The sequence below is a fragment of the Petaurus breviceps genome, unplaced genomic scaffold (assembly GCF_028583685.1).
Source record: "Petaurus breviceps papuanus isolate PSGF00001 unplaced genomic scaffold, PetGlider_PUasm1.0 90849, whole genome shotgun sequence".
In the NCBI taxonomy this organism is placed as follows: Eukaryota; Metazoa; Chordata; class Mammalia; order Diprotodontia; family Petauridae; genus Petaurus; species Petaurus breviceps.
The window spans coordinates 26,807,812-26,833,186 of record NW_027187361.1 but is presented as its reverse complement, the minus strand read 5'-3'; the positions used below and the strand labels follow the sequence as shown (position 1 = coordinate 26,833,186).

The following is a 25,375-nucleotide window of genomic DNA, read 5'->3' as shown; positions in this document are numbered from 1 at the left end:
TCTGTATCTCGGATGCCTGTTGGGTGGAACGGGATTCTTCTTGGCATATTAACACGATAGCTCCTTTTTTTTCAAGCCTCACAATTCCAACTTGCATGTGACTAAATTGCGACTCTCTGTTCCATTGCCATTTTCCCAATGGAGAAAAGAACTGGTTAAAAAAAAAAAGCCCTGAAATGCAACTGCACAGATTAAATCCTGTGGGCTGAAAACTGTTTACAGATAACATTTCTCCTTTTGCTATTGTTAGTTTGTAAAAGGTTACTTCCTCAGACTCTTATCCTCCCTATTAATACAGAACTCCTGTCCTGTCTAGGTTCAGTGTAATTTTCCAGAGTTTATAATTACTTGGTTCTACCAAAAGGCTGCCCAGCATCCCTCCTTTTGTTTTAATGATTTGACCTCATTCAAATTCAAACATTTACCCACTGAGCACTAGGTAAGATTCTCTTGAAGTCACTAGCAAGTATTGACTGGTGAAGTAACATGGGGTGTTAGAAGAAAAATCCCATGATATTTTTTGATTAAAACCCCTAGCACTTTAACAGAAAAAACAGAAGTTGAATTGTTCATATATATGTATGTATGTATGTATGTATGTATATACATGTATATTATATGTGTATGGGTTTTTTTTTTACACAGATGAATTCAAACCAAATAATCCACTGGGACTTAATGACAATAGTGTCAGCTTTACCAAGACCAGTTGATTGAGGTGTCATTAGAAAGAGCTCTCTGCAGTGGTCAGTCTCTTAGACCAATCAGTACTGAGTATACTAGGTTAGCCATTGAAAGCTGCCAGGGGTAGAATGATCTCCTATTTTCCTCACAACTAGAATAACCTTGTATTTCCCTTACAGTCTTGGCAAAGTATCACTTAAAAATCCTAGAAGAGTAATTTTCTGTGTGTGTGTGTGTGTGTGTGTGTGTGTGTGTTTAACTTTATTTTTGAAAATCTCTTAGAAGTGCCATGTATGCAATGTGTTCATTTTTCTTATATTCAAACGAATTTTGCTTTGGGGTTTATTTTTAAATAGACTTTGCAACATCCTTCAGGTGATTCGAGGCCCCCTGCTGTGCTGCAAAGGAAGGGCTGGTATTCCTGGCTCTGGAGCCACTTTGGGTTTTCAGAGGGGTTCTTCACTCCTAATGGAGCTGTTTATTGCTTTGCTGTAGCTGCCCCCTTTGGATCCAGGCTTCTCCATGGATGGGCCCTCTGAAGAAAAGGGTACCTGCTTCAGATCTCCAGAAATTTCCCTTATTTCTGGAGGAACTGGTTCTTCAAATTCTTGAAAAATGCCCTTTGGAAAGAGACTCACTGGCTGTGTCTTTGAGATAGACTGGGAAATTAAAAGAAATAATGAAATGATTGGGTTTACAATTAGGCTTTCTTAGCTTTTCAAGTTTGTGGTTTTGTAGATAAGCTACCTTTTAATTCATTACTGTAGCTCCATCCCACTCCCCATTTCTCCATAAAGTTGGAAGTACATTCAGGATATAATGACCAGTCAATTTTATAGGCTAAATAGAAGAGAAAAAGATAGGGGATGAAAAGCATCTGAAGAGGCATTAGAGGAGTGAATACCGATCCAAGCCATTCTTCTCACTTGTAGAGGTGTCGGGGTTAATGGTTAGCTAGATGGTGCAATAGAGCACCAAACCTAAAGTCAGAAAGACCTGAGTTCAAATCCTTGCTCAGGAATCTTCTAGCTGTGTGATCCTGGGCAAGTCACTTATCTCGGTTTGCCTCAGTTTCCTCATCTATAAATTGGATATAATAATGGCACCTACCTCTCAGGATTGTTCTAAGGATCATATGGCATAATTGTTATAAAGTCCTTAGCACAGTGCTGGCATGTTAAGTAACCTTAATATAAATGTTAGCTATTGTTGTTGTTAATGGGTGTAGGAGGTTACTTAAAATGATCAGATATGATCATTGTATTGTTTTTTGCTTAACTTTTTTTTCCCTTTGTAACAAAGGAGTGTTTAATTCTGGGAAACTTGGAAGGAGAAGTATATATCGATAAATGACTATAATGTAAAAACCAAAGGCATCAGTAAAACCCATTTTAAATTATTTAGCCTTTTGTATTGACAAGAACAAAGTAGATTATGCTTAAAAAAGAATTGGTTGTTTCTAAAATGGAAGCAACCCACACCTAATAGGTACTCTATAAAGGTTTGTTGAGTGGATTGATTGAAATGTGGGAATTATGTGGGTAAACATTTTTATTTATTTTGTTCTTACATTGTATGCACTTCAGAAATGCATAAGGAGTGAAAATCTATAGGTAAATAAGTCATTAGTGTGCTGAAATTCTGTGTGACCTTGGAAAGATTACTTTGGTCTTAGAATTCATGCGTTATTTCTGAACATTTTTGGTATGTATTCTTGCAGTTCATTTCAATACTTTTTCTCCCTAGCTTTACATCACTGACCATTGTTCCATCTTCCTTCAAATACTGGATATAAAGTTAAGCTTACATATGGTATTGATGTATATTAAACTGTTGGGACCTTAAATAATGCTTCTGTTCAGATGGCTGCTTGTTGCCATTAGACCTAGTATTTGCACAACAGTCGATTGAAAAGCCTGACTTTGGACTGCCTGCTTTATAATTTTAAACAGTCTGACTTATTGAATTCATTTACAGACTCTTCATTTTCATGGTACATTTAGGCATTTTGGTTACTAAGAGAAAACAAGATAATGTGTTATGTTGGTGGAAGAAAAGTTTCTCTTTAACCATGAACACAACTCTATGCGGCTTGTGTTCCTGTTAAAGCTAGAAATCTAGACAGGCACCTTTGACTCATTTCCCTTCCTCAAATACGTCCAGGGAATATATGTATATGTATATAGCCCAGTATAATGGGCTAGTCCAAGCCACCTTTTATTATGGTCCTCCAACAACTTAAAATAGAAAATTTCATAGCCAGTTTGTCAAGATAGAATGATCAAGGCGGCCTCTGTTACTTAATTATTGCCTGAAATTCATTTATACTTTGAATATGTATGTGGGTCTAGCTGAATTTTCTATACTTTTTTCAGTTTTTTGGAGAGAGCTAATAAATTGACGACAGTCCTTTTGTCCTGAGAATCTGAAGGTTGGGGCTAGACTAAGGATTTTTAGAATACAGGGAAGTCTCTTTCCATAACACAAAAGATAACACAAAAATATTACAATTTTGCTAGTTGCATTTCCAACGAGTTCTAATCTAAAAGCTTTATATAATTTTTGGTTTTAGATTTTCCTTTGTTGGAAACTGGATAGTCATCTCAAAAAGTAATTTCTTCATGACCTATTTCAATAATAGAATTTCAACTTTAAAAATCCATTTAGAATGTTTTGAACAGTCAATTAGAGGAAGAACAGAAAAAAATTAAATGGCTTTGCTTGTTTTTATCCAGAGAGGGTAAAAAGAGGGAACTGCAGGGGACGAGCCCTCGATGTCTGTGCTCCCTAGTCATCAATAGCGGGGCCTTGCATCTGCCTGTTATTGTTGTTCATTTGTCTCACTCTCTGTGACCCCATGTGGGGTTTTCTTGCCAAAGATACTGTAGGGATTTACCATTTCCTTCTCCAACTCATTTTACAGATGAGGAAACTGAGGCAAATCGGGTTCAGTGATTTACCCAGGGTCACACAGCTAGTAAGTATCTGAGACTAGATTTAAACTCAGGAGGATGAGACTTTCTTTTTAGCTTTTTGGAGGGGGGAAGACAGGGCAATCAGGGTTAAGTGACTTGCCCAAGGTCACATGGCTAGTAAGTGTTAAGTATCTGAGATCAGATTTGAACTCAGATCCTCCTGATTCCAGGTCGGTGCTCTATTCACTGTGGCATCTAGCTGCCCCAAGATGAGACTTTCTGATTGCAGGCCTGGCATTCTCTCCATTGCACCACCTACCTGTGCCTGCACCTAGTCAGTACTTCCTTTTCAGTCTCATTTTGTTGATCTATGTCCTCCCCCTAACACTGAGTACACCCAAAGGCTTTCTTCTGTCTATAACCACTCTTTTATCTATTACACTAATTCACTTACCTTTATGCAGATGATTTCATGATCCATATTTCACCCTTCTTTCTGTCCTGAGGTCTAGTCCTCTATCTCAAACCACCTACATGACCCACAAGCATCTCAAACTCAACATGTTCTAAACAGAACTCATGAGCTTTCCCCTTCCTAATCCACTCACCCTCTTCCTAACTCTACCATGTCTGTCACAGGCATTACCATCTGTCCAGTTCCCCAATTTGAATCATCTTCTTTTTTTGGAAGGGGAAGGTAGGGTAATTGGGGTTAAGTGACTTGGGGTCACTTGGGTTAACTTGGGGTTAGTTTTTTGTCTTAAGTGTCTGAGGCCGGATTTGAACTTGGGTCCTCCTGATTCCAGGGCCGGTGCTCTATTCACTGCACCACCGGGCCCCCCCTTTGAATCATCTTTGACACTTCATTCTACTTCATCCCTATCCAATCAGTTGCTAAGTCTTGTCAAGTTTACTCCCAGGACTTATCTTTCATCTGTTCCCTTCCCTCCCCTACCAAGCCACTCCACTAGTAGTCATTTCTCACCTAGACTGTTGCAGCAACCTCCTAACTGATTTCCCTGCCTCAAGTCTCTCCCTCTCCAATTTATTCTTCACTCAGCTACTAAGGTGATCATCTTAAAGCACAAGGTACTTCCCTACTCAGAAAACTCGACTTGCTCCCTATTACCTCTAGAATCAGACAGATTCATTTGGGATTTAAAGGCCTTTCCACTCTGGCTGCACCTATCTGTCCAGGTTTCTTACATACTCCTCCTTACCACAGCCTCTGCCTTCTAGCCAATTCTGCTTCTTGCACATACCAGTCAGTCTCTTGTCTCTATGCCTTGTACAGGGTGCCATCCATGCCTAGAATGCACTACCTACCTCCTCACCTCTGCCTCTCAGAATCCCTGGTTTACTTCAGAGTTCAGCCTAAATGCCATCTCCTCCATGAGATCTTTCCTGAGTTATCAAGGAGAATGAAGTTTTCCTTTAAAATGGGGGAGGAAGACTTCAATGTGAAAACAGAGGAGAAAAAAGAGGCAGAGCAGAATCCTAACCGATGTCAGAATGTTGAATACTGGAAAAATGTCCTATGGGAAAAGTAGAGGAGATAACCACTAAATGCTGAATCTAGAAATATATTTAATGCATTTGCCAACAAAGGGAAAGCTGGACACTATCATGAGGAAAAAGCTATTTAACTTCCAAGAAATAATGGTGTGGGTCTGTAGGTTCTGTTAAATGAGGGAGGATGTCGAGTGAGAAAAGATGAGTGATGATGGTTGGTGACAGGAGGTCCTGAGGCAACTAGGAAGACCTGAGTTTAAAACTGATCTCTTAGCCATGTGACCCTGAGATAGTCACTTAACCTTTGTTTACCTCAACTGTAAAATGGGATCATAAAAGCACCTTCTTCACTGGATTATTTTGAGGATTAAATGAGATACTATTTGTAAACAATTAGCACAGTGCTTGGCACATAGTTGTGCAAAATAAGTCCTTGTCCTTACTACAGAGTATATCCAAGACATGACAGGAAATTTCCCATGATTCGACAAACTAGACGATTACTATGTATGTACAAATGAGACTGCCAGGAAGAATCAAGAAAGCATTGCTGAAGATGATGAAATTTTGACTTAAAAGACTGAAGACCTCGGGTGCACAAGTGGTGTTTTTCTTTCATTCTCGCTGCCAACTAAAGGCAAGAGAGACAGATTCGAGGGAAAGGAGCAGTTGGTTAAGAAGATGGTGTCTATGGACAGGATTTGGCTTTCTAAAACATAATTTGAAGTACAGTGTAGGAATTATAAGTTCCTGGCCAAGAATTGAGAAGACTATTGCAAATCTAATCCAAAGGACTTTAAACTAAAAAGAGGAGAGGAAGGAGAGAGTGTTGCCTTTGCATTTATATATAGGTAGATACTGCAGAGTAACAATGATGAAGAAAAGTAGCATTAGAGATGCAAGTATGTGTGCAATGTACAGAGTCTGAGAAAGGAGCTGGCAATAAAACTTATGACTTCAGATGTCTATGCAAGACGTACAAGTATGAGTAATGAGGAAAGTGAACTAGAGATCATAGTTTAAGGAATAAAAATGGCAATATATGTATATGTATATATGCATGTATTATTGAGACATTAGGATGAAACCTCTGACTGTAATATAACTCTGGAAGGGTATTTCTTATTTAAAAGAAAAACGGTAGGCAAAGTATTGGGGAGAGATTAGGCAGAGTAGCACCCTATATTAAGATATACTCAAGTGAGGAAGGTCAGGAACAGGCTCAGAGGATGGGGAAGGGAAGCATAACTGAGACAATTTGGAGGAAGTTAGTGATATTGTCACTGGGAATACACTATAGTCTCCCTGCGTGGGGAAAAAAGAGATGAGGAGCTTGAGAAACAGATCATAAGCCTGGAATTTCGGCAAACCAAAGTAGTGGTAAGAGACTTCAGTTATCTAGACATTTGGTGAAGCATTCTGTCTGCCAAAAGCAGAGCAGCTAACAATTTCTTGATTTGCTTTCATGATAACTTCAACCTTTAAAGGTGGAGGAAGCAATAAAGAGGAATTCTAGTTATAATTCTCAGCAACTAGGACAAATGATGGAAATGTCGAAGGGACATGACTGTTCTCATATTATGTTCATCAACATCTATGTTAAATATCCTTCAAACACCGCAACCACTCCATTCTTCAGACTACTCACTTTCTGTTACTTATTCCTGCATCCTACCTTAGCCATCCACGAAGATGGTCATGTCCTTCATCATCACCCAGAAATGTAACATCTTTAAGTTAAAGAATTCCTAAATCCTCTCATCTCACCATAATCTAATGACTTTTCACCTCTTGCTTAGTCTTCCCTTACCAAACCCCATTCTTCATCCACACCATGACCTCGAATCCCATGACCCCTCAATTTTCTCCCAGGCATCTGCCCTGCACTCCCTACTTTCTCCTCTTTTCCTCCTCTTGACCCCTTGGAGAACCAGTTCAGCACTCTGCTGTACTCCTCTCTTGAGTGCCTATCCCCCTTATCATTTCATTGATTGCACCCTGCTAAGGCTTAGCCTTGGATCACTCTCACTGTTGCTGCCTTAGCTCCTACACTTGTGATGCTGAATGGGGATGAAGAAAATCATGCAGCCATTCTAATTGGGTCCACTACAGATTTATGTTACATAGTCTCAACTGGGCCCTCGCTGCTGCTGGGGAATCCTACTATACATGCCTTACCGATTCATTATTCTGTTCTCCACAGCAGCTCTTCCAAACCTTTTCATTCTTCCTCAAACCTTCCATGGTTCCCTGTCACAGTCTCCTCTCAACTGAGAACCTTGATTCATATTTTATAGAAAAAAAATTGAGGCCATTTGCCATGAGCTCTCTCTTCTCCCCTCTTCTTCATCTCTTATCATTCTGGTGCCCTCTTTCACTCTCATATTCTTCACCCCTGTCTCACATGATAAAGTGACTTCACTCTTTACCAAGACTAACCCCTCTATATGCTTAAGCTGTCCCATTCCATCTTGTCTCTTCTAACAGGTTGTCCACTCTGTTATCCCCACTTTATCACTTATTTTCAATCTCTCCCTATCTACTAGCTTATCGTTCCCGACTGCCTATAAACATGCCCTCTCGACTCAAATGCAGAGTCCTCTGTTTAGCATTCATAGCCATTTACCACCTAGCCCCCATTACCTTTCCAGCCTCTTTACCCTTTGCTCTCCCTGACATGTAGTCTTTGATTCGATGGCACTGGCTTTCTTGGTGTTCCTCAAACAAGACTCCACCTCTCAGCTCCAGGCCTTTTATCTGGTGGTTGTTCCCCTCGTGTGGAATCTTTTCCTCCCTCATTACTGCCTCCTGGCTTCTTCCAAAATCCCAGCTAAAATCCCATCTTCTGCAGGAAGCTTTTCCCAACGCCTCTTGATTCTAGCACCTTCTCTCTGGTGATTCTTTTCTATTCAACCTGTAGATAGTTTTCTTTGTACATATTCGTTTGCTTCTCATCCCCCCCATTTGATTTTGAGCTCTTTGGAGGCAAGAACTATAGTTTCTTTTTGTATCCCCCGCACTTAGCACAGTGTCTGAAATATAGAAGGCGCTTAATAATTATTTACTGACTATCATTGACTACTCCATGTAAAAATTGTGTGCTATTGGAGAGGATGGCTGGGCATTTGGCAGAGCAGATTTCAAAGAGTGTAGAGAAAGGATAGATGTATTCCATAGGCTAAAATTCTAAAGGAGAAGTCAACCCAGAAGGATGGGAAGATTTTAAGGATGAAATTCTGAAGTCACAAAGAGAAATAGCTTCATTTAAAAGAGAAAGAATAGTTGTTGCTGTTGTTTTTAAAAAGACTGATGAAACTCACAGATTTTAAAAAGGGTGTGGCCAGACACACCAGGAGTAAAGACAGAAGTAAAGCAGATGATGATGGATGAATACAAAAATATGGTATAGTCCTGTAAAAAAGGAAGTTGGAATGCTAACTCTCAGAATGATTTTGAGGCTGGTGGGGGATGAAAAACGGCTGTTTTAAAGGCTATATTAAATGAAAGAGAAACCTAGTAAAGACAGAGTCCTGGTAGGAGATGGGATTATCACGATTAAGAACGGAGAGAAGATGGAGTTCATTTCTTATTTTGGTTCTTTTTCTCTGCCAAAGAGGATGATTTTTGACCTGGAAAGGACTGAGCAAAAATAGCTAATTGTTGATACTGAATATAAATAAAAGGAAATAGCAAGAGATCACTTAGCTTTGTACCTAAAATAGTCATCTCCAGTCGTCTGGAGCTGTAGGATGCCACTGGTCCCAGATGACTCTGGAGGAGAGTAAGGCTGATGACTTTGCACAGCCCTGCCTCACTTAAAGCCAATTCACTTGCAAGTCTAGATGTCACTTTTCTGATGCCATTGGTCCTCTGAGAATGAAGGACAAACAGCACCACCACCTAACAGTGAACTATACACTTTAGGCACCTAGTTCACCTTCAGGTTCTTTCCTGGCCTTCCTTATAATTGAGAGCTACATGTTTATAAGGCAGTTAGATGGAATTTAGTACATTATTTCATTAAATGGAGAAAAAGGTAGCTTGGTCAACAAGTTCAAAGATCAATGATCAAATCGTCATCACCAACAGTTAAAGATCTCAGAAAATAGAGGACAGTGTATAGTAAGGCTAGAGTGCAAAAAGGCCAGAAAGTTTTGTAGAGATAGACTGGGTAGCCCTTGGTGAACCTGGAAGGAATTGAGAGAAGAAGAAAAATTAGGGGACCTGTGAGAATCAAGGGTTTCCAGACACTGAAAGTAGGAACGGAGAACCCAAGGAAAGGATAGAGGAGAATACTGGGAACAGAACTGCTGTAGCTCGATGCTAGAACTGGGGACTGGGAACAGAAAGAAGTTAGATTTTTATCTTCAGAACCAAAATACAAGGCTTAAAAATCATCCTTAAAATAAAAGTTAAAATTATCAGGTCCTCAGACCTTGAGAAGGAAAGAAATAACCGATCAATGACTATAGAGTGTTTCCCAAACAGAGAGCTATATAAATGCTAAGTAAGAAGAGAAGAAAATTGATTTTCTTGGAGAGTGGAAGGACAACCTTTTGTAGTTTGAAACTCAATATTTAAGACTGGATGCAGTGGACATCTAGAATGTTGTAGAAATTGTATTGTTTTACCTTATTCTCATAGTTTTTGTTGTTCCATCATTTCCATCATGTCCAATCCTTTGTAACCCCATTTAGGGCTTGGTTGTCAAAGGTACTGGAGTAGTTTACCATTTCCTTCTCCAGCTCATTTTACAGATGGAAATGAAGGCAAACAGGGTTAAGTGACTTGCCCAGGGTCACACAGCTAGTAAATGTCTGAGGTGAGATTTGAAATCAAGATGACTCTTCTAGATTCTAGGAAATTTATTTTATGTGCATACATACACATATACACACATTATATAAATGTATGTATATGTGTTTGTATATATATATATAAGGATTAAAAAATCCCTTCATTCAGATTTATGCTTTGGATATAGACAAACGCTAGGTACACAACCAGTGAAAACTGTACCTTTTTGTTCCTGACCTAAAATGACCAGACATACTATTTCAGTTAGGTTCTGCTCAAAACTTTTTTTTTGGGGGGGGGTTGTTTTCTATTTCCCATGAGGAAAATCTGGCTTTTCTAGCCTAATATAGACTGCCCAGTTCCTTTTGCCAGATACCCTGGGAGCGCTTATTACCTCTGATTTTCAGAGTTATGCTTACTTTGAGATTACTTGGAACCCAACCCAAAGAACTAAAAATACTAAGCTCTTTTTTTTTCTTTAAAAGGGTGTGTTGTTTTGTATTTATAAAAGTGTTGCTATAATTAAATTGTTTAAATTATTACATATTTTGTTTTCAAATGCACACAGTAAAACTACCACCACCACCAATTCTCTTACATTTTCCTGTGAAATGTGAGAGCACGATCGGTCAATCAGCTAACATTTCTTAAGTGCTTACTGTGTGGTAGGCACTAGAAAAGCAAAGTTAAGGTAAAAATGTGATTCCTGGCCTCCAGGAGTTCCCATTCTAATGGGGGAGGCAGGAGGTGTGTGAGAGACTATGCAAAAACTGAACAAATGAGACACATACAGTTTAAAAGAAAGCAGTCTTAGAGATATGCGTGGAGAAGGGGCGAAGGGAGGAAGAAGGCATGAGGAAAGGATTTCCCAAGGTGGAATTTGAGTTGAATCTTGAAGGTAGACAGAGAAGCCAGGAGACAGAGATCAGTCAATCAGTTAGCTAGCATTTATTAAGCGTGTGTGTGTACACTATGTGTATATGTGTGTATATGTTTTCACACACTTATATGTATGTGTGTGTGTGATTAATTGGGTGTGACCTTAGAGGGGAGGCATTATGATTAAGAACGACAGGCAATGAAAAGGCACAGCATCTGGAGAATGGAGTGTTACACGCAGCAAACAAGAAGGCCAGTCTCACTGGATTATACATTATGTGGAGGAAAGTATAAGACGACTGGAAAGGTTGGAAAGGGTTTGAAATGCCAGAGGATTTTATATGTGATCCTTGAAATAATAGGGAGCCACTGGTATTTTTGAGTAAAGGGTGGGGAGAGGAAGACAATATGTATTCAGATTTAGCATTTCCAGTCTCCCCCAATACTCTAGTGAAGTACATATGAGACACACAAATGTGCACACACATGCACACGTGTGCGCGCACACGTATTTGTGTGGGGGTGTTGAGTTGTTCAGGCATTTCAGCTGTATCCAACTCTTCATGACCCCATTTGGGGACTTTCTTGACAAAGATACTGGAGGGGTTTGCCGTTTCCTTCTCCAGCTCATTTTACAGATTAGAAACTGAGTCAAATAGGGTTCAGTGACTTGTCCAGGGTCATATGGCTAATAAGAATCTCAGGCCAGATTTGAACCCAGGAAGATGAGTCTTCTTGATTCCAAGCCCTGTGCTCTACCCACTGTGTCACCTACTGTGTGTGTGTGTGTGTGTGTGTGTGTGTGTAGTAAATGTTATCTTGGAAGGGAAGGCACTAGCAGCAGAGCAGATTGGGGAAGACCTCCTGCAGAAAGTGAGATTTGAGTTAAATCTTGAAGGAAGCCAGGAGGGCCAGAGCATTCTAGACACGGTGGACAGCCAATGTAGTCAAGAGTTGGGAAGTGGACATAGTATTCAAGGGAGAGCCATAAGGCTTAGAGATTCTAGAGTGAATGGAGGGAGTGTGGGGGTGAAGTCTAAGAAGACTGGAAAGATAGAAAGGGGGCAGATGTGAAAGATGGGATCCTGGAGGAAATAGGGAGCCATTGAGCATGATCAGAACTATGCTTTAGAAAAATTGGACTTGGTGTAAGGAAATTAAAAAAAAAAATTAGAGCTATCCCAAAGTGAAATGGGCATCTCCTGAGGTATTGGATTCTCTTATATCAGAAGCATTCACCTAAAGGCAGGATGATCAAGATTCTTGTGCAGGCATTGGTTGGATTGGATGACTCTGGCTCCACGATCCTGAGTCTATGTTTAAGTGAAACGTAGCTAGAAGCAATGGAAATCATGGGTTCCATTGCATTTGAAAATATACTTCATCTCTGTGAGTTTTTAAAATTCTTCACATCTTATTTCTTATTCTAGGTGCAACTTTAGAGGAGATTAATCAGCACTGGGAGTGGTTAGAACAAAACCTGCTGCATACATTGTCTGTATTTGATAATAAAGAAGATATTGCTAGTTTTGTTAAGGGGAAAATAAAGGTAGGTTCCTTTGCTTTGCTTTTTTCCCATGGTTCCTTATTGTTATTGTTATTATTATTTTGCTTTCTCTTTCCTAACCTGAAAGTTACTATTACATCTATAATCAGTACTCTCTGAACATACAACATTCCTGGACAAGCATTTAATATAGAATTACTGTGCTTTTGACATAATATGCAACTACCTGTTGACTTTCTGTCCCTGTAGAGATTAATAATATGTAAAGATTTACTTTAAGTACCAAATTAATTGTGAACTTGACATTAAGCTAATTCAAGTCCCTTTCTTATCATTTGATTTCATGACATCTCGCCTTCTGCCTTCTAAAAATTCTATAATATGTACATATATATAAATATTTGTTTCTAAAATAAATGAATTTATTCAATCACATTCATGTGAATTTAACTTGGGGCAGGGGGAGAGTTTCATGACCTTTCTCTACCTCCATTGAAAGAGAATCAAGGCTCTTCGGGTTGGAAGGGACCTATCCCCTCATGTAAGAATCCCCTTTATAACAACCTCCACGAGTGATCACTCGTTGTCTCAAACGTCTCCACGATGGAATTGTGGGTGCCTTGGGCATTTTGCTCATCTCAGTTCTGGAATCACTGCATTGAAAGCTTTGGGAAAAGGAAACACATTGCATTTTCCTAATACTTGGTCCTCTCCTATCCCATTAAGCATTTGTACATGTCGGGCTAGAATTCTGCCTTATTTAGTCATAAATGAAGTGCCTGACCTTGAGTTTTTCCCATAAAACAGTTAATTCTCGGCCTTGGTTTACTAGAATCCTCAAGAAAGTTCCAGTTTTCTCAGAGGTTGCTGTGAAAGAAAACAGCTCTTTATTCACATTAGTTTCACACAACATTTAGTGTGTGGGAGGTGTGGTTGGGGCAGAGGGTGTGTTACCTCTCTGCGGTGGTTTTAAGATCCCATTAGTTCAGAAAGCTTCCCAGAGTCTGACCTTGGGATCTAAGGAAAGATTTTAGGGAATTCGTAAACTAATGATGGAGGGTGAGGAATCACGTGTCTTTTTTCACGCATTTCTAACTGCAGTGTGGCATTTCCAGGTCCATAGATTTCTTCAGACTGCCAAAGGGGGATCCTGACGCAAAAATAGGTTAAGAGCCAGCCCTGAGTTTGGCCAGAGCAACAACTGAGACATGGTGACCGCCCTCCAGCTGTGAAATAGCAGAAGGAGTGTCAGCTTTGGAACCAGAGGACCTAGGTTCAAATCCTGGCTGTCACTTCCCACCTGTGTGACTTTGGGCAAGCCACCTAAATCTCTCTGGGGCACTCTCCTTCCTCTGTACAGGAGGGTGCTGGATTAGATGACTTCTAAGGTTTAGCTCTAAATCTATGACCTTACAAATCTGTTCTGTTCAGGAGTGTTGTATGTTAGCTGGGGTAGGCCTAGGTCAAATACCAAGGATCTAGAGTGGGACTGGGAATAGAGACCAACAACAGAAGCTGGCACCATTGGTTTCTCAGTGCCAGAATGACTGGTACTGTCATTCTCCTCCCCATCTTCTCACTAGGCACCAAATGTACCTCTTGAAGCTCCATTTTTGTAAATATAGATTTTATGATGTTTAAGAAGTCATCTCCTCATGCGAATAAGCATTTCTGTAACACCTACCATGCACCAGGCACTGTGCCAAGCACTTCAAAAATATTATCTCATTTGGTCCTCACAGCAACTCTGGGAGGTAGGTGGTATAATCATCCCCATTTTACAGTTGAGGAAACTGAGGCAAACAGAGGTTGTGTAGCCCAGGGTCCCATAGCCAGTCCAAAGGCTGATTTGAACTCAGATGTTCCAGACTCCAGCTCAGCTCTTTATTCACTACACCACCTACCAGCCATTGTTATAGTTTTCTAGCCCTTGTGGCTCCCTTCCCTTAGCTGGAAGAAAGATGAAATTGTTCACAGTTGAAACAGTCTTGGAAAGGCTTTGAAATGAAATAAAGGCTAGGAGAAATCTTCTGACTCTATCATTTTATAAGCCAGAGATTAGAAAGTGAAGGGCTCTCTACCCAAACTAAAGCTGTTGGCTACAATTACTAAACTGCACCTTATGGAAAGAGAACAGTGATGTTTATTTTCCTGTTACTTCTTCTGCCAGAGGTCCTAGGGAATGAAGTATTTCCTATTCACACCCTGAACTTCCAACTGCCTCACAAAGCTTTAAAGGAGGAAAAACAACCCTCCCTTCCTAGGAGAGATTCCTGGGTCCTAACTCTTTGAGTGCCAGACTTGGAATTCAAATACTAAGTCAACGTCTCCATCACTGTCTGACTTTGTCTGAATCAGGGGTACAGAACCTACAGCCTCAAGGTCACAGGTGACCTCTAGGTCCTCGAGGGAGGCCCTTTGACTGAATCAGCACCCCTGGAAATCATGTAGCTAGTTTACCCCTCTGTAGAATGGGGATGATACATGGTGTGAGTGGTTACACTTGTAATTCCATGGATTCCTTTTACTCTTACTCTTTCCACTTATGCCACTGTATCTCCTTAGACTATCTTGTTATTTGATTCCTAAGAGAGCTACACGTTCATTTCATATGATTTCTTTATAAAACTAATCATGAGAGCTGAAATGCCCATGGCACTGGACTTTGATGTATAATCTCACCTGATCCTCAAAACCCTATGAAGCAAGTGCTATTGTTTTGTCCTCGTTTTCACAGATGAGGACGACGAGGCTGAGAGAAATTAAGTGACTGGTCTCCAGTCAGACAGCAGAGGATTCGAATCCTGGTCTTCCTAACCCCAGTGCCAGCATTCCATTCTGATATTCAATGAACACCACCAGCACCACTAACAAAAAGCAATGTAGACTAGAAAAAAGATTATGTGAAACCACAGATTTCCATGATGTTTAGCTTTTTTTTAGAAAAGTTGATCGTAAACTTAACATGATGCTTTAAAGTCAGTCCTGCTTATTTGGGGCTTCCTCTCTCCTCTTCAGTGCATTTTTAAAAATTCTTTACTAATTTTTTTTTCCTTTTGGGGGCAAATAGTCTAGGGACCTTCTTAAAAATGTATTTTAAAAATCTATTTTGAAAAAAGTTTTTATCTTAGAAAGAAAGAGATTTTTGCTCCAGTCTTTTCATCGAGAAGGTGTTATCTTGGTTTCCAGAAAGGTTTGTGGCATATTGGAAAGCTGTATTCCCAGTACTGGAGTTCGAGCTCTTATGCTGTCACAAACTGGTTCTTCTCTTGTTCTGGTTTTACGATCTTGAGCAAATGAGTTCCTCTTTCTGAGCCTGTTTCCTCATCCACACTCCTCGCACTATGAATTTGAATTCTGAGCCATGAAGTAAAAATTGAAGAAAGGCCTGGCTGGGACTTCAGTGTGAAACAGAAGTGGAAACGGGGCCCCTCCCCTTTGCTTCCTCCCTGTGATCTAGCAGTTTCCTGGATGGTATTATGATTGTTCGTGGGAGTCTTAAGCAAATGAAGGATCTTTTTGCCTGCTTGCAAAGTGGGAATTGAGTTTTATCAGGTGCTATAAATATTAAGAATTTGCTACTATATGCTAACATTTTAAAAGCTTTTACATAAGCACTGAAAGAATTGTACTTAAAACATGTGTGTATTTGTCCTTTGTTACCTCTAGATCCCTTTAATTAGCTCCCAACAACACAACCCACTTCCCCATTTCCTTTCTTAATTAGAAAAGAATCTCTTTGTTCCCAACAGGCCCTGATTGCAGAAGAGACTAGCAGTAAATTAGCGGAGCAAGAAGAAGAGCCAGAGAAGTTTCGAGAGGCACTGGTGAAATTTGAAGCCAGATTTAATTTTCCTGAAGCCGAGAAGTTGATAACCTATTATTCTTGCTGCTGTTGGAAGGGCCGAGTTCCTCGGCAGGGTTGGCTGTATCTGAGCGTTAACCATCTCTGCTTTTACTCTTTCTTCCTCGGCAAGGAACGTAAGTGAAGGATCACAAGTCATGTCAGTCAGTGTGAACTGAATGTCTGCTCTGAGAAAGGCACTGTGCTGGATTGGACACAGTGATGAACATGTCATCTGGTCCTCTGCTTTCTGGAAGTTTAGAGTCTAGTTGGAAAAACTAAGAATTAGAAATGTCTTTAAATATTGTCCTATTATTTAATAGAATTCAAGTCAACAAGAGGAGATATGTCACAAGGTAGTGTGTAATTAACTGCTAAATGAATTATACATTTATATTTATGTTAATTTAGGTCTTGATTCCAGGGAACCAGGTGGTATTTTGCTACTTTAAAAAGCATTTCTCTAACAGCAAGTCTGGTTATAGCTACCTATGCAAGTCATTTTTACTACAATATTGATTGGAAAAAATTATTAGTGGAATTGCTGAAGTAAATAAAATGAATTCTGCTTCTACTGTGCTTTTCACTCATGAATATCAGGGGAACATTTACAAAGTTCCAAATATCAAATCCTACCCCTGTTCTTTGTAAGCATTACTGGCTGAGAGGTTTTCCTCCAAAAAAGGGAATGATTTACCCTGGTTCACCCTACGTTCTGTTAAACATAAAGCTTTTGCCTTCATTACAAAGGATGGATGATGTCAGTTGTATATTTCACTTCCTGTCATTCCTGCCTTGAAGCATCTTCTGTAGCCACCGTGTACTTTCAGATGGTAAAATTCAAGAGGTAAAAATGATGGTAATGGAACTCAGTGTTTGTTGCAATAATTAAATTTTCAAAGTTGATCTATTTTAGGGAGAGACAGGTTAGTGTGTATGTGGGAAGAAGAGGGGGAAAGATCCTCTATCATTAAACAGGGCCTTTCAGAGATTTCCACCAGCCAGTTGGTACCTTCCTCACTTTTACTCCTCCCCTCTATTTTAAATGAGCTAATCTGCTTTTATCTTTTTCTTAGTCTCATCTTCATGCCGCTGCTCTCATTTAGAATGTTCTGTGAAATTTGAAAGCTGATATTTGGTGATTAATTATTGATTGAGAATTGTATCTAATTAGAATCAATATTTGTAAATCAAATTGAGACTTGATTGTTACAGGCCTTGTTAGATAGATCCTGTAGAGTTTACTTTCCCTGTTCTTATGGGCAGAGGTCCATCCACAGAAATTCTAGTCCACAAACTTTGCTTAACCATGGGGCTTTCCAGAGACTTTATTTGCCCAATTGCCCAGGCTTATAGAAGTTCCCCACTTTGACTCAAACCAATCGCAGCCCACACTCTGCCTCTGTTCTACTTGTAATTTGTATCATTGTCTATTTATTTTTCTGCTATATGATGTTTTTACTACTTTGCTTTTCAGTGCTATAAAAGAGGTGCTCTATCAGATGCATTCTTGGCTACTGAGAAGCCCTAGGTCCATTTATTGGCAGTTGCTAGCTTTGCTAATAAATTGATCATGCTTGGAATTTTGTGCCTTGGTTTCTCTTTTATCACAGGTTTTTTTATTGTAACAATTATCTCCCTTCCCCTCTGCTAGTCCATATCCTGCCTTTCCTTTTGAACCTTTCTCAGAAGTTTCCTTTAGAAAAATTCCTCTAATAATTCTCTCATCAGAGGTTCATAAGATTGGGGCAGCTAGGTGATGCAGTGAATAGAGCACCTGGAGTCAGGAGGACCTGAGTTCAAATCTGGCCTCAGACACTTAATACTTATTAGCCATGTGACCTTGGGCAAGTCAATTAACCCCAATTGCCCCTCCAAAAAGGAAAAAAAAAAGAGGTTCATAGGATTTAGTGCCAGAAGGGAGCTTAGAGATCACCTAGTCCAATTCTTTTATGTCTTTTTTTTTGGAAGGGAGAGGGCAGGGCAATTGGGATTAAGTGACTTGCTCAAGGTCACACAGTCAGTAAGTGTTAAGTGTCTGCAGCTGGATTTGAACTCAGGTCCTCCTGACTCCAGAGCTGGTGCTCTATTCACTGCGCCACCTAGCTGCTCCCCCCCAATTCTTTAAAGGTAATCATGGCCCACAAAATGACTTGGTTACAGCCAGAAGTAGAACCCTAGTCTTTTTTACTATAAGCCGCTGTTTTTCCTCCGTTATGTATAGCATTGCCTTACTTCAGATATTCTGTAAGAATTTCCTTTTGTTTATTCTTGTGTGTGTTACATCATTCTATAATTGCTGATATGTTATTTTTCTAAGTGTTCCTAAGTAATGTCATGTATTGTGAGGTGATAAACCAGCTGGATTATAAGGATCAAATGAGATGACTCATGAAATCATAAATTCTGGCTGTCATCTTCATCCCAAGTTCTTTGAGGACCCAGGCTGGTTTTTTTTAACCTTCTGTATCCAACCACAGCATTTATCACAATACCTTGCATAGAGTTGGCAGTCCTTGGTTTTGGTTACTTTAATTGACTTTAAATGATCAATGCTGATTGAATTTTTTTCAATCATTTTTGCACTTTGCAAAATGTTTGCGTTTTCCTTAATTATAGAATAGTTCATTGTAATAAGGCAAATACATGCACATACACACATCTATCTCTCTATCTTCATTATTGCATGTATGTAAAAATCAGCCTACCTAACCTTCTTCCTAGAATTGAACATCTCAATGTTATACTAACGACAGTGAAGAAATGAATATATAAAGCACTTTGGTCTTGTAAATGAAAATATTGTTTTACATAAAATAGAAACAAAATGGGAGCAGTCGCTCTTGATTTGCTCTTCTCACAGAATCTGAACTTGAATCATGGCCTTGGGCGAATCATATGATCTCTGTGGGTCTCAGCTTAGCTCAGTTGTAAGGTTCCTTCTAGTGTAAATACATAATTCTAAGTTACTTGACACTATCCTATTGAAGCTGAATCCTCTATACATGTGTTATTTAAGATCTCTTGATCTTGTAATCAAGCATGATTAGGCATGTGGCCATCCTAAATTATGACTTAATTTAAATGAGGATATAGAAGGAATTAAAATCCATTAGCTCTTAAATTTCAATTTTATTTAGACTTTTTATTGAGGAATACATAAAAGATAATATGAATACTAATAACTTATGTAGTACTTAAAGGTTATATTGCCCTTTAAATACCTTTCTAGGCACAGTTGATGCCTGTAACTCTGTGAAGGGGGTAGAATAGTTTGCTGTTTAAGTAGATAGGTAGTTGGTATGGTGTATGAGAGTGATGGACTTGGAGTCAGGAAGATCAGTTCAAATCTTGTCTCAGATACTTACTAGCTGCATGCATCTCTGGGCAAGGTCTTTCAGTCTCTCTCAGACTGTAGGATGAGTGTAATGATAACACCTACCTCACAGGGTTGTTATGATAATCAGACTAGATAACCTTAAAACCTTAAAGCACTATGTACATGCTAGCTGTTTCATCATTATCCTTGTTTTACAAATGAAAAATTATTACTTTTCCAAGGTTCAATAACTTTTTAAGTGCTTGAACTACAACTCAAACATAGGTTATCTTGTTCTAAATCCATTACAGCATGATGGCCAATGGATAGGTGATGGATGCATATGATACTGCAAATGTATTACATAATTTAAAAATTGAACCAGATGTCTGATTCTATTTAAATGGTATAATTCCATTTAAGCTGTAACTGGTCCTGATCTGTATTTCCTGTTGTTCCAGAAATGGCCTGACCTGATTAGTTTCAGCAAAAGGAAGGAGTCTGGTATATGACTCTAGTGTTTTTAATTTATCTGCATTTTTATATTCTTGTTTATACTGAGCTTGCCTTCCTTTTCCTTTTCCTTTCCTAAATCTTGGTTAGTTCTTGAATTTAATAGGTGTCCACTATTTTATATACCTACTACATCTTATTTGATCTTTGATGTTCAGAGAGAGTTCAGTTGTTTTTAGTCATGTCCGGCCTCATGACCTCATTTGAGGTTTTCTTGGCAGAGATACTGGAGCAGTTTGACATTTCCTTCTCTAGCTCATTTTACAGATGAGAAAACTGAGGCACACAGGGTTAAGTGATTTGCCCAAGGTCACACAGCTGATAAATGTCTGAGGTCAGATTTGACTTGAGGAAGAGGCAACTTCCTGACTCCAAGACCAGCACTCTATGCACTATGGCGCCACATACCTGCCCCCAAATGTGTGTGTGCGCACGGATGGATAGATAGATAGATAGATAGATAGATAGATAGATAGATAGATAGATAGATAGATAGATTAGACAGGAAACTGATGACCTGAGTTTGAGATCCTTCTCTGCATCTGAATTACTGTTGGACACTAGGCAAGTCATTCATTACTTTGGGCCTTAGTTTTGTGATCTGTAAGATGAATGGTTTGGACAAAAGGAAACTTAAAGTCCCTGCTACCTCCTAACATTCTGTGAAGCTCATTCTTTTTTTCTGCCTTAAACTCTTACATACTTGAAAACAGGTATGCTTGTTATTATAAATGATTAAAATAAAATAATTCATTTGGTTATCTATTTTGTCTTCAAAGAGAAAATAGTTTCTATTCAGAAATCCACTGCCTCGTTCCCATATCATATATAAGACTTGAGGAAACGAGCCATTTTCTCATTATTGCTTCTTTTTCTTTCATTTTTGTTCAAGTTCATATTGGATTTTATGGTTTGTATGGTTCTTTCCTCACAATAATTTGTTAGACAGGTGGTTGGAGATAAAGATTTGTGTAACTATGGCCCCAGGAATTTAAATAACTTGCTCAGGGTGGCACTGCTAAGCTATCCTTTGACTGGGGACTCCTATCCAGGTGTCCTGATTTGAAGTCCAGCCTAATTTCCACTATACTCTATTCCCTCTCTGTAATTGACATTGATAGGTTTTCTTTTTCCTAGCAGCAAGGTATAGTGGAAAGCTAGTTTTGGAGTCTGAGAGCCTGATTTCAAATCTTGACTCTGCCGCTGACTTCTTGTGTGGCTGCAATCACTTTTCTTTGTTTCACTTTCCTTCTCTATAAAATGAGGGATTGAAGCCCTTCTGCCCCTGGTGTCTTCCAGCCCTGATTCTCTAATATACAGTTCCTTGTTTTCTCCTCAGCATTAGCTGGCAAGTCTACAGGAGAATACATAATTTGTATCCATAAAGAACAGTATAAACAGTAGGTTTTTTCTTTTAATAAAAGAGCTGCATAAAAAGTGTTTGTACTCAAATTTCTAAGTCTCTAGCACTGTTCTTTGACACAACCTAAATGTTAGGCCTATTTGGAAAAACTCTGCCAGTGAATAATCTTTTTTGACTTAGAACAATCCCTTTTCATAGCTTTTTTTATATTATATGAATGTTGCCCTTGAAAACAGAATCTTGCAATTGGCGGTTTAAAAAAATATTGACTGACTATTCTCGGGTTTCTAAATATTCAAAAACTTTACACAGGGTGATTGTTAACTGTATGCTTCAGAATGATCTTCTTTTTGCTTAGATTTATTAACCACTATACTAAATAAATCTCGTGACTTTAGAAAACGGTGCCAAAGAGAAAACTGGCCTATGTACTGTTTCTTGTATACTACACTCTCTCTCGCATCTCTTATCCTTTACACTGGCTATTTCCCACACCTGGAATATTCTTTCCCTTCCAGACTTGGACTCTGAAAAATTGCAGGCTTCCTTTAAGATTCAGTTCAAAGAAAAGAAGAAAAATATTTAGTTAAAAAAAAGACAACAAAGTACTATCTACTCTAGGTGACCTTTCCTGGTCTCCATTCTGTCCCACCTCACACCCAGCTGTCAGTGACATTTCTTATAAAGCTGTCTTTCATCTACTTTCTATTTATCTTATACATTCTGATTTATATGTGTTGTAGCCCCCATTACAATGTAAACTTCTCAAAGGCAGGAATTACTTTTTATTTTTCTTTGTATCCCCAGAGTGTAGCATAATATAAATGTGCACATAGTAACTACATAATAAATGCTTTTTTATGGTCTTTTTGGAGGGGGAAAGGCAGGGCAATTGGGGTTAAGTCACACAGGGTCACACAGCTAGTAAGTATTGTGTCTGAGGCCGGATTTGAACTCAGGTCCTCCTGACTCGAGGGCTGGTGTTAATTAATAAATGCTTTTTGATTAATTGAAAATCATTTCCATCTTGATATATAACTGCTGACCAGTCTTGTTCTTTAAAGAACAAAAACAAAAAAAACCTAAAATGATGTTTTGAGATCTGCATCTATAAGGAACAAAACAAAAAACAACAAAAAAACCCCAACCAGGACTATTGCTTTATACCATATCTAGGTTTGACTTGTAAAGGAACCTTTTAAGACAAAGATGCCCACTTCACTCTGTTCTCTTGCAGTCAAACTCATCATCCCCTGGGTTGATGTTCAGAAGCTGGAAAGAACCTCCAATGTCTTCATGACGGACACCATCCGCATCACCACGCACAATAAGGAGCGAGACTTTTCCATGTTTCTTAATCTCGATGAGGTGTTTAAGATAATGGAACAACTGGCAGACATTACACTTCGAAGGCTACTGGATAATGAGATCTTTGAACTGGACCCAGACTTACAGGAACCAACCCAGATTACCAAGAGGTAAAGGCTTAAATGGTTCTTTGGGAGGAACCCATTTACATCTGTGTCTTTTATTTCATTAATTATGCCAAGTCTTACAAATGTAGGCTTGAGGGTGGTATCTTGTTTGCATAACCCACATGTTTCTGTGCTTGTAATCTGAAGAGCTCCATTCTTAGAAATGACTGCGATTTCAGACGTGTGATAGCTTTTGTGCCCCATGTTGCTTCCCTTATGTTTTCATTTTTTTTTATAAAAGTTGCCATAAAATACAATTTGGATGGCCTGTGAAGGGATGGCCTTAAAGCTCTCTGTTCTCTCAGGGAAGCTGAAAATGCTTCAGAAAAACTATTTTGTATTTTATACTATTCTGAAAAAGTATTTTCAGAACTATTTGTAGAAAAGATTTTGGTTGGGCTAGTATCCTTCATTTTTGTGCCAGGCACAGCCCCTTTGCTCATCATTAATAAAAATTAGCATTCATTTGTGCCCTGAGTACATATAATTCCAAGGCAGAATCATAAGGTTGATAACAAGTCAAACAACTTACCTCCTGCCCTGCTTGTCCCTTTAAGGAAATCAAGTTCAAATTTCTGGCCTAGAGTTCAAACCAGGGTTTGAACTTGACTGTGGTTTCTGACTCTGGTTTATTACCAACAGCTGGATACAGATTGTTTCTTGAATATAATTTGAAAAACTGTGTAATTGGCCGTTTTGGCTACATTTTTTTTAAGTTACACAATTACCCGCAGTTTGACTGCTGAAAATTTAGGGAAGTTCCTTGTTTTAATTTCCTCTTTTTAAAATTTCAATGACTTTTCTTGAAAATAAGGAGATTCAAAGAACATAAAACTTTTGCTTTTGGGTGGTAGCCAGTTCATAGAATCCTTGGGTTTAGAGGTCACATGCTTAGTATTTGGTACTTCCATAACAATAGTGTCTCTGACTTTAAAATAAAGGATTGTAACTTGACCAGTGACATCAATTGTAAGCCTACAGTTCATAAGAACTAGAGCAAAACCAGGAGATATGAATACAGGCACACCTCAGAGATATTGTGGGTTCAGTTCCATACTACCACAATGAAACAAATATCGGGATAAAACAAGTCATGAAGTTTTGGGTTATCAGTGCATATAAAAGCTATGTTTACACTATACTGTCACCTATTAAATGTTTGATAGTATTATGTCTAAAAAAAGTACATACCTTAAGTTTTGTTTTTTTTTGCTAACAATTTCTAACCATCATCTAAGCCTTCAGCAAGTGAATCTTTTTGCTGGTGCAGAGTCTTGCTGATGCCAGTGGCTGCTGACTGATCAGGGTGGTGGTCGCTGAAGTTTGGGGTGGCTGTGGCAGTTTCTTAAAATAAGACAACAATATCAAGTTTGAACATTGATTGACTCTTCCTTCCACTTGAACACTTAGAGTCCATTGTAGGGTTATTAACTCGTCTAATTTCAGTATTGTTGTATCCCAGAATAGGGAGGACCAGTCAGTGGAGTGGTCAGAACACACCCAACATTTATCTATTCAATTTACCATCTTATATGGGCATGGTTTGTGCTGCCCCAGAAGAATTACAATAGTAACTTTAAAAGTCACTGATCACAGATCACTATAACAGACATAATAATAATGAAAAAGTTCAAAATATTGCAAGAACTACCAAAATGTGACAGAGAAACATGATATGAGCACATGATTTTGGAAAAAATGACTCCAATAGACTTGCTTAATGCAGGCAGGGCTGCCACAAACCTTCAATTTGTTTTAAAAAAATGTAGTATCTATGAAGTGTAATAAAGCAAAGCACAATAAAAGAAAGTATGCCGGCAATACCCTGGATATCAAGTCATCTCTCTTGGCTTCACCACTGCCCCATGAGATAGGGAAAACCAGTTATACTCCTAACAGACGGTAGAAATAAGACTTCAGAGAAGTTAGGAACTGGCTCCACCAGCACATTTAGTTAGTACTAGACCCAGGATAAAAATTCAGGTGCTCTGACTGCTAGCCCACTGCTCATCACACCTGGCTTTGCAATTCTATCCTCATTTTAAAGGGAACTTCTTTTCAAAGGAGGGTCAGTCCCCACGATTCCCCCTCCTCTATGGTTCCCTAAGGTAGCTCGGCATGACCTCAGTAGCTGTGGTTCATGAAGCCACCTCCCTTTGCTTCTTTAAGACCGAACAAAGTCAGAACAAAACTTGTCACTTCTCTCCTTGTCTCTATGTATCAATCCACTTTTAATAGTGTGGGCCAAGCGGGAAGATTTTCTTGTCATATTAACCACGAAGTCCAGCATTGTCAAAATGAGGAGGTTAGATAAGACCTGAGAAACAGGTGTCCCATTCTAAAGATGTGTCACCATAGTTAACAGTCAAATTTGGCAGATCATCCTTCCAGCTTACACATTTGGGGCAAACATTGGTTTCTCTGGTCTTATTGGGAAATAATAAATTAAAACATTTTTGTTATTGTTGTTCAGTCATTTCCAGCTCTTGGTGACCCCATTTGGGGTTTTCTTGGCAAAGATACTGGAGTGGTTTGCCATTTCCTTCTCCAATTCATTTTACAGATGA

General features: G+C 39.0%; 1 protein-coding gene and 1 long non-coding RNA gene across 5 annotated transcripts in view; one reads left to right on the top strand and one right to left on the bottom strand.

Moving 5' to 3' along the window:
- The window catches only part of TBC1D8 (TBC1 domain family member 8), a 134,925-nt gene that overhangs the window by 65,126 nt on the left and 44,424 nt on the right, over positions 1 to 25,375 (top strand). For all 4 annotated transcript variants that reach the window (XM_069073032.1, XM_069073030.1, XM_069073031.1 and 1 more), the window contains 3 exons: positions 12,218 to 12,336; positions 16,047 to 16,275; positions 22,571 to 22,811. In XM_069073032.1, coding sequence (XP_068929133.1) covers positions 12,218 to 12,336; positions 16,047 to 16,275; positions 22,571 to 22,811 — 589 coding nt within the window. The remainder of the gene's footprint in view (positions 1 to 12,217; positions 12,337 to 16,046; positions 16,276 to 22,570; positions 22,812 to 25,375) is intronic.
- On the bottom strand, positions 49 to 25,375 carry LOC138149764 (uncharacterized). The gene is made up of 2 exons (XR_011165416.1): positions 24,000 to 25,375; positions 49 to 1,343 (listed from the first exon to the last, which is right to left on the bottom strand). It is a non-coding gene; the product is annotated as an uncharacterized lncRNA (long non-coding RNA).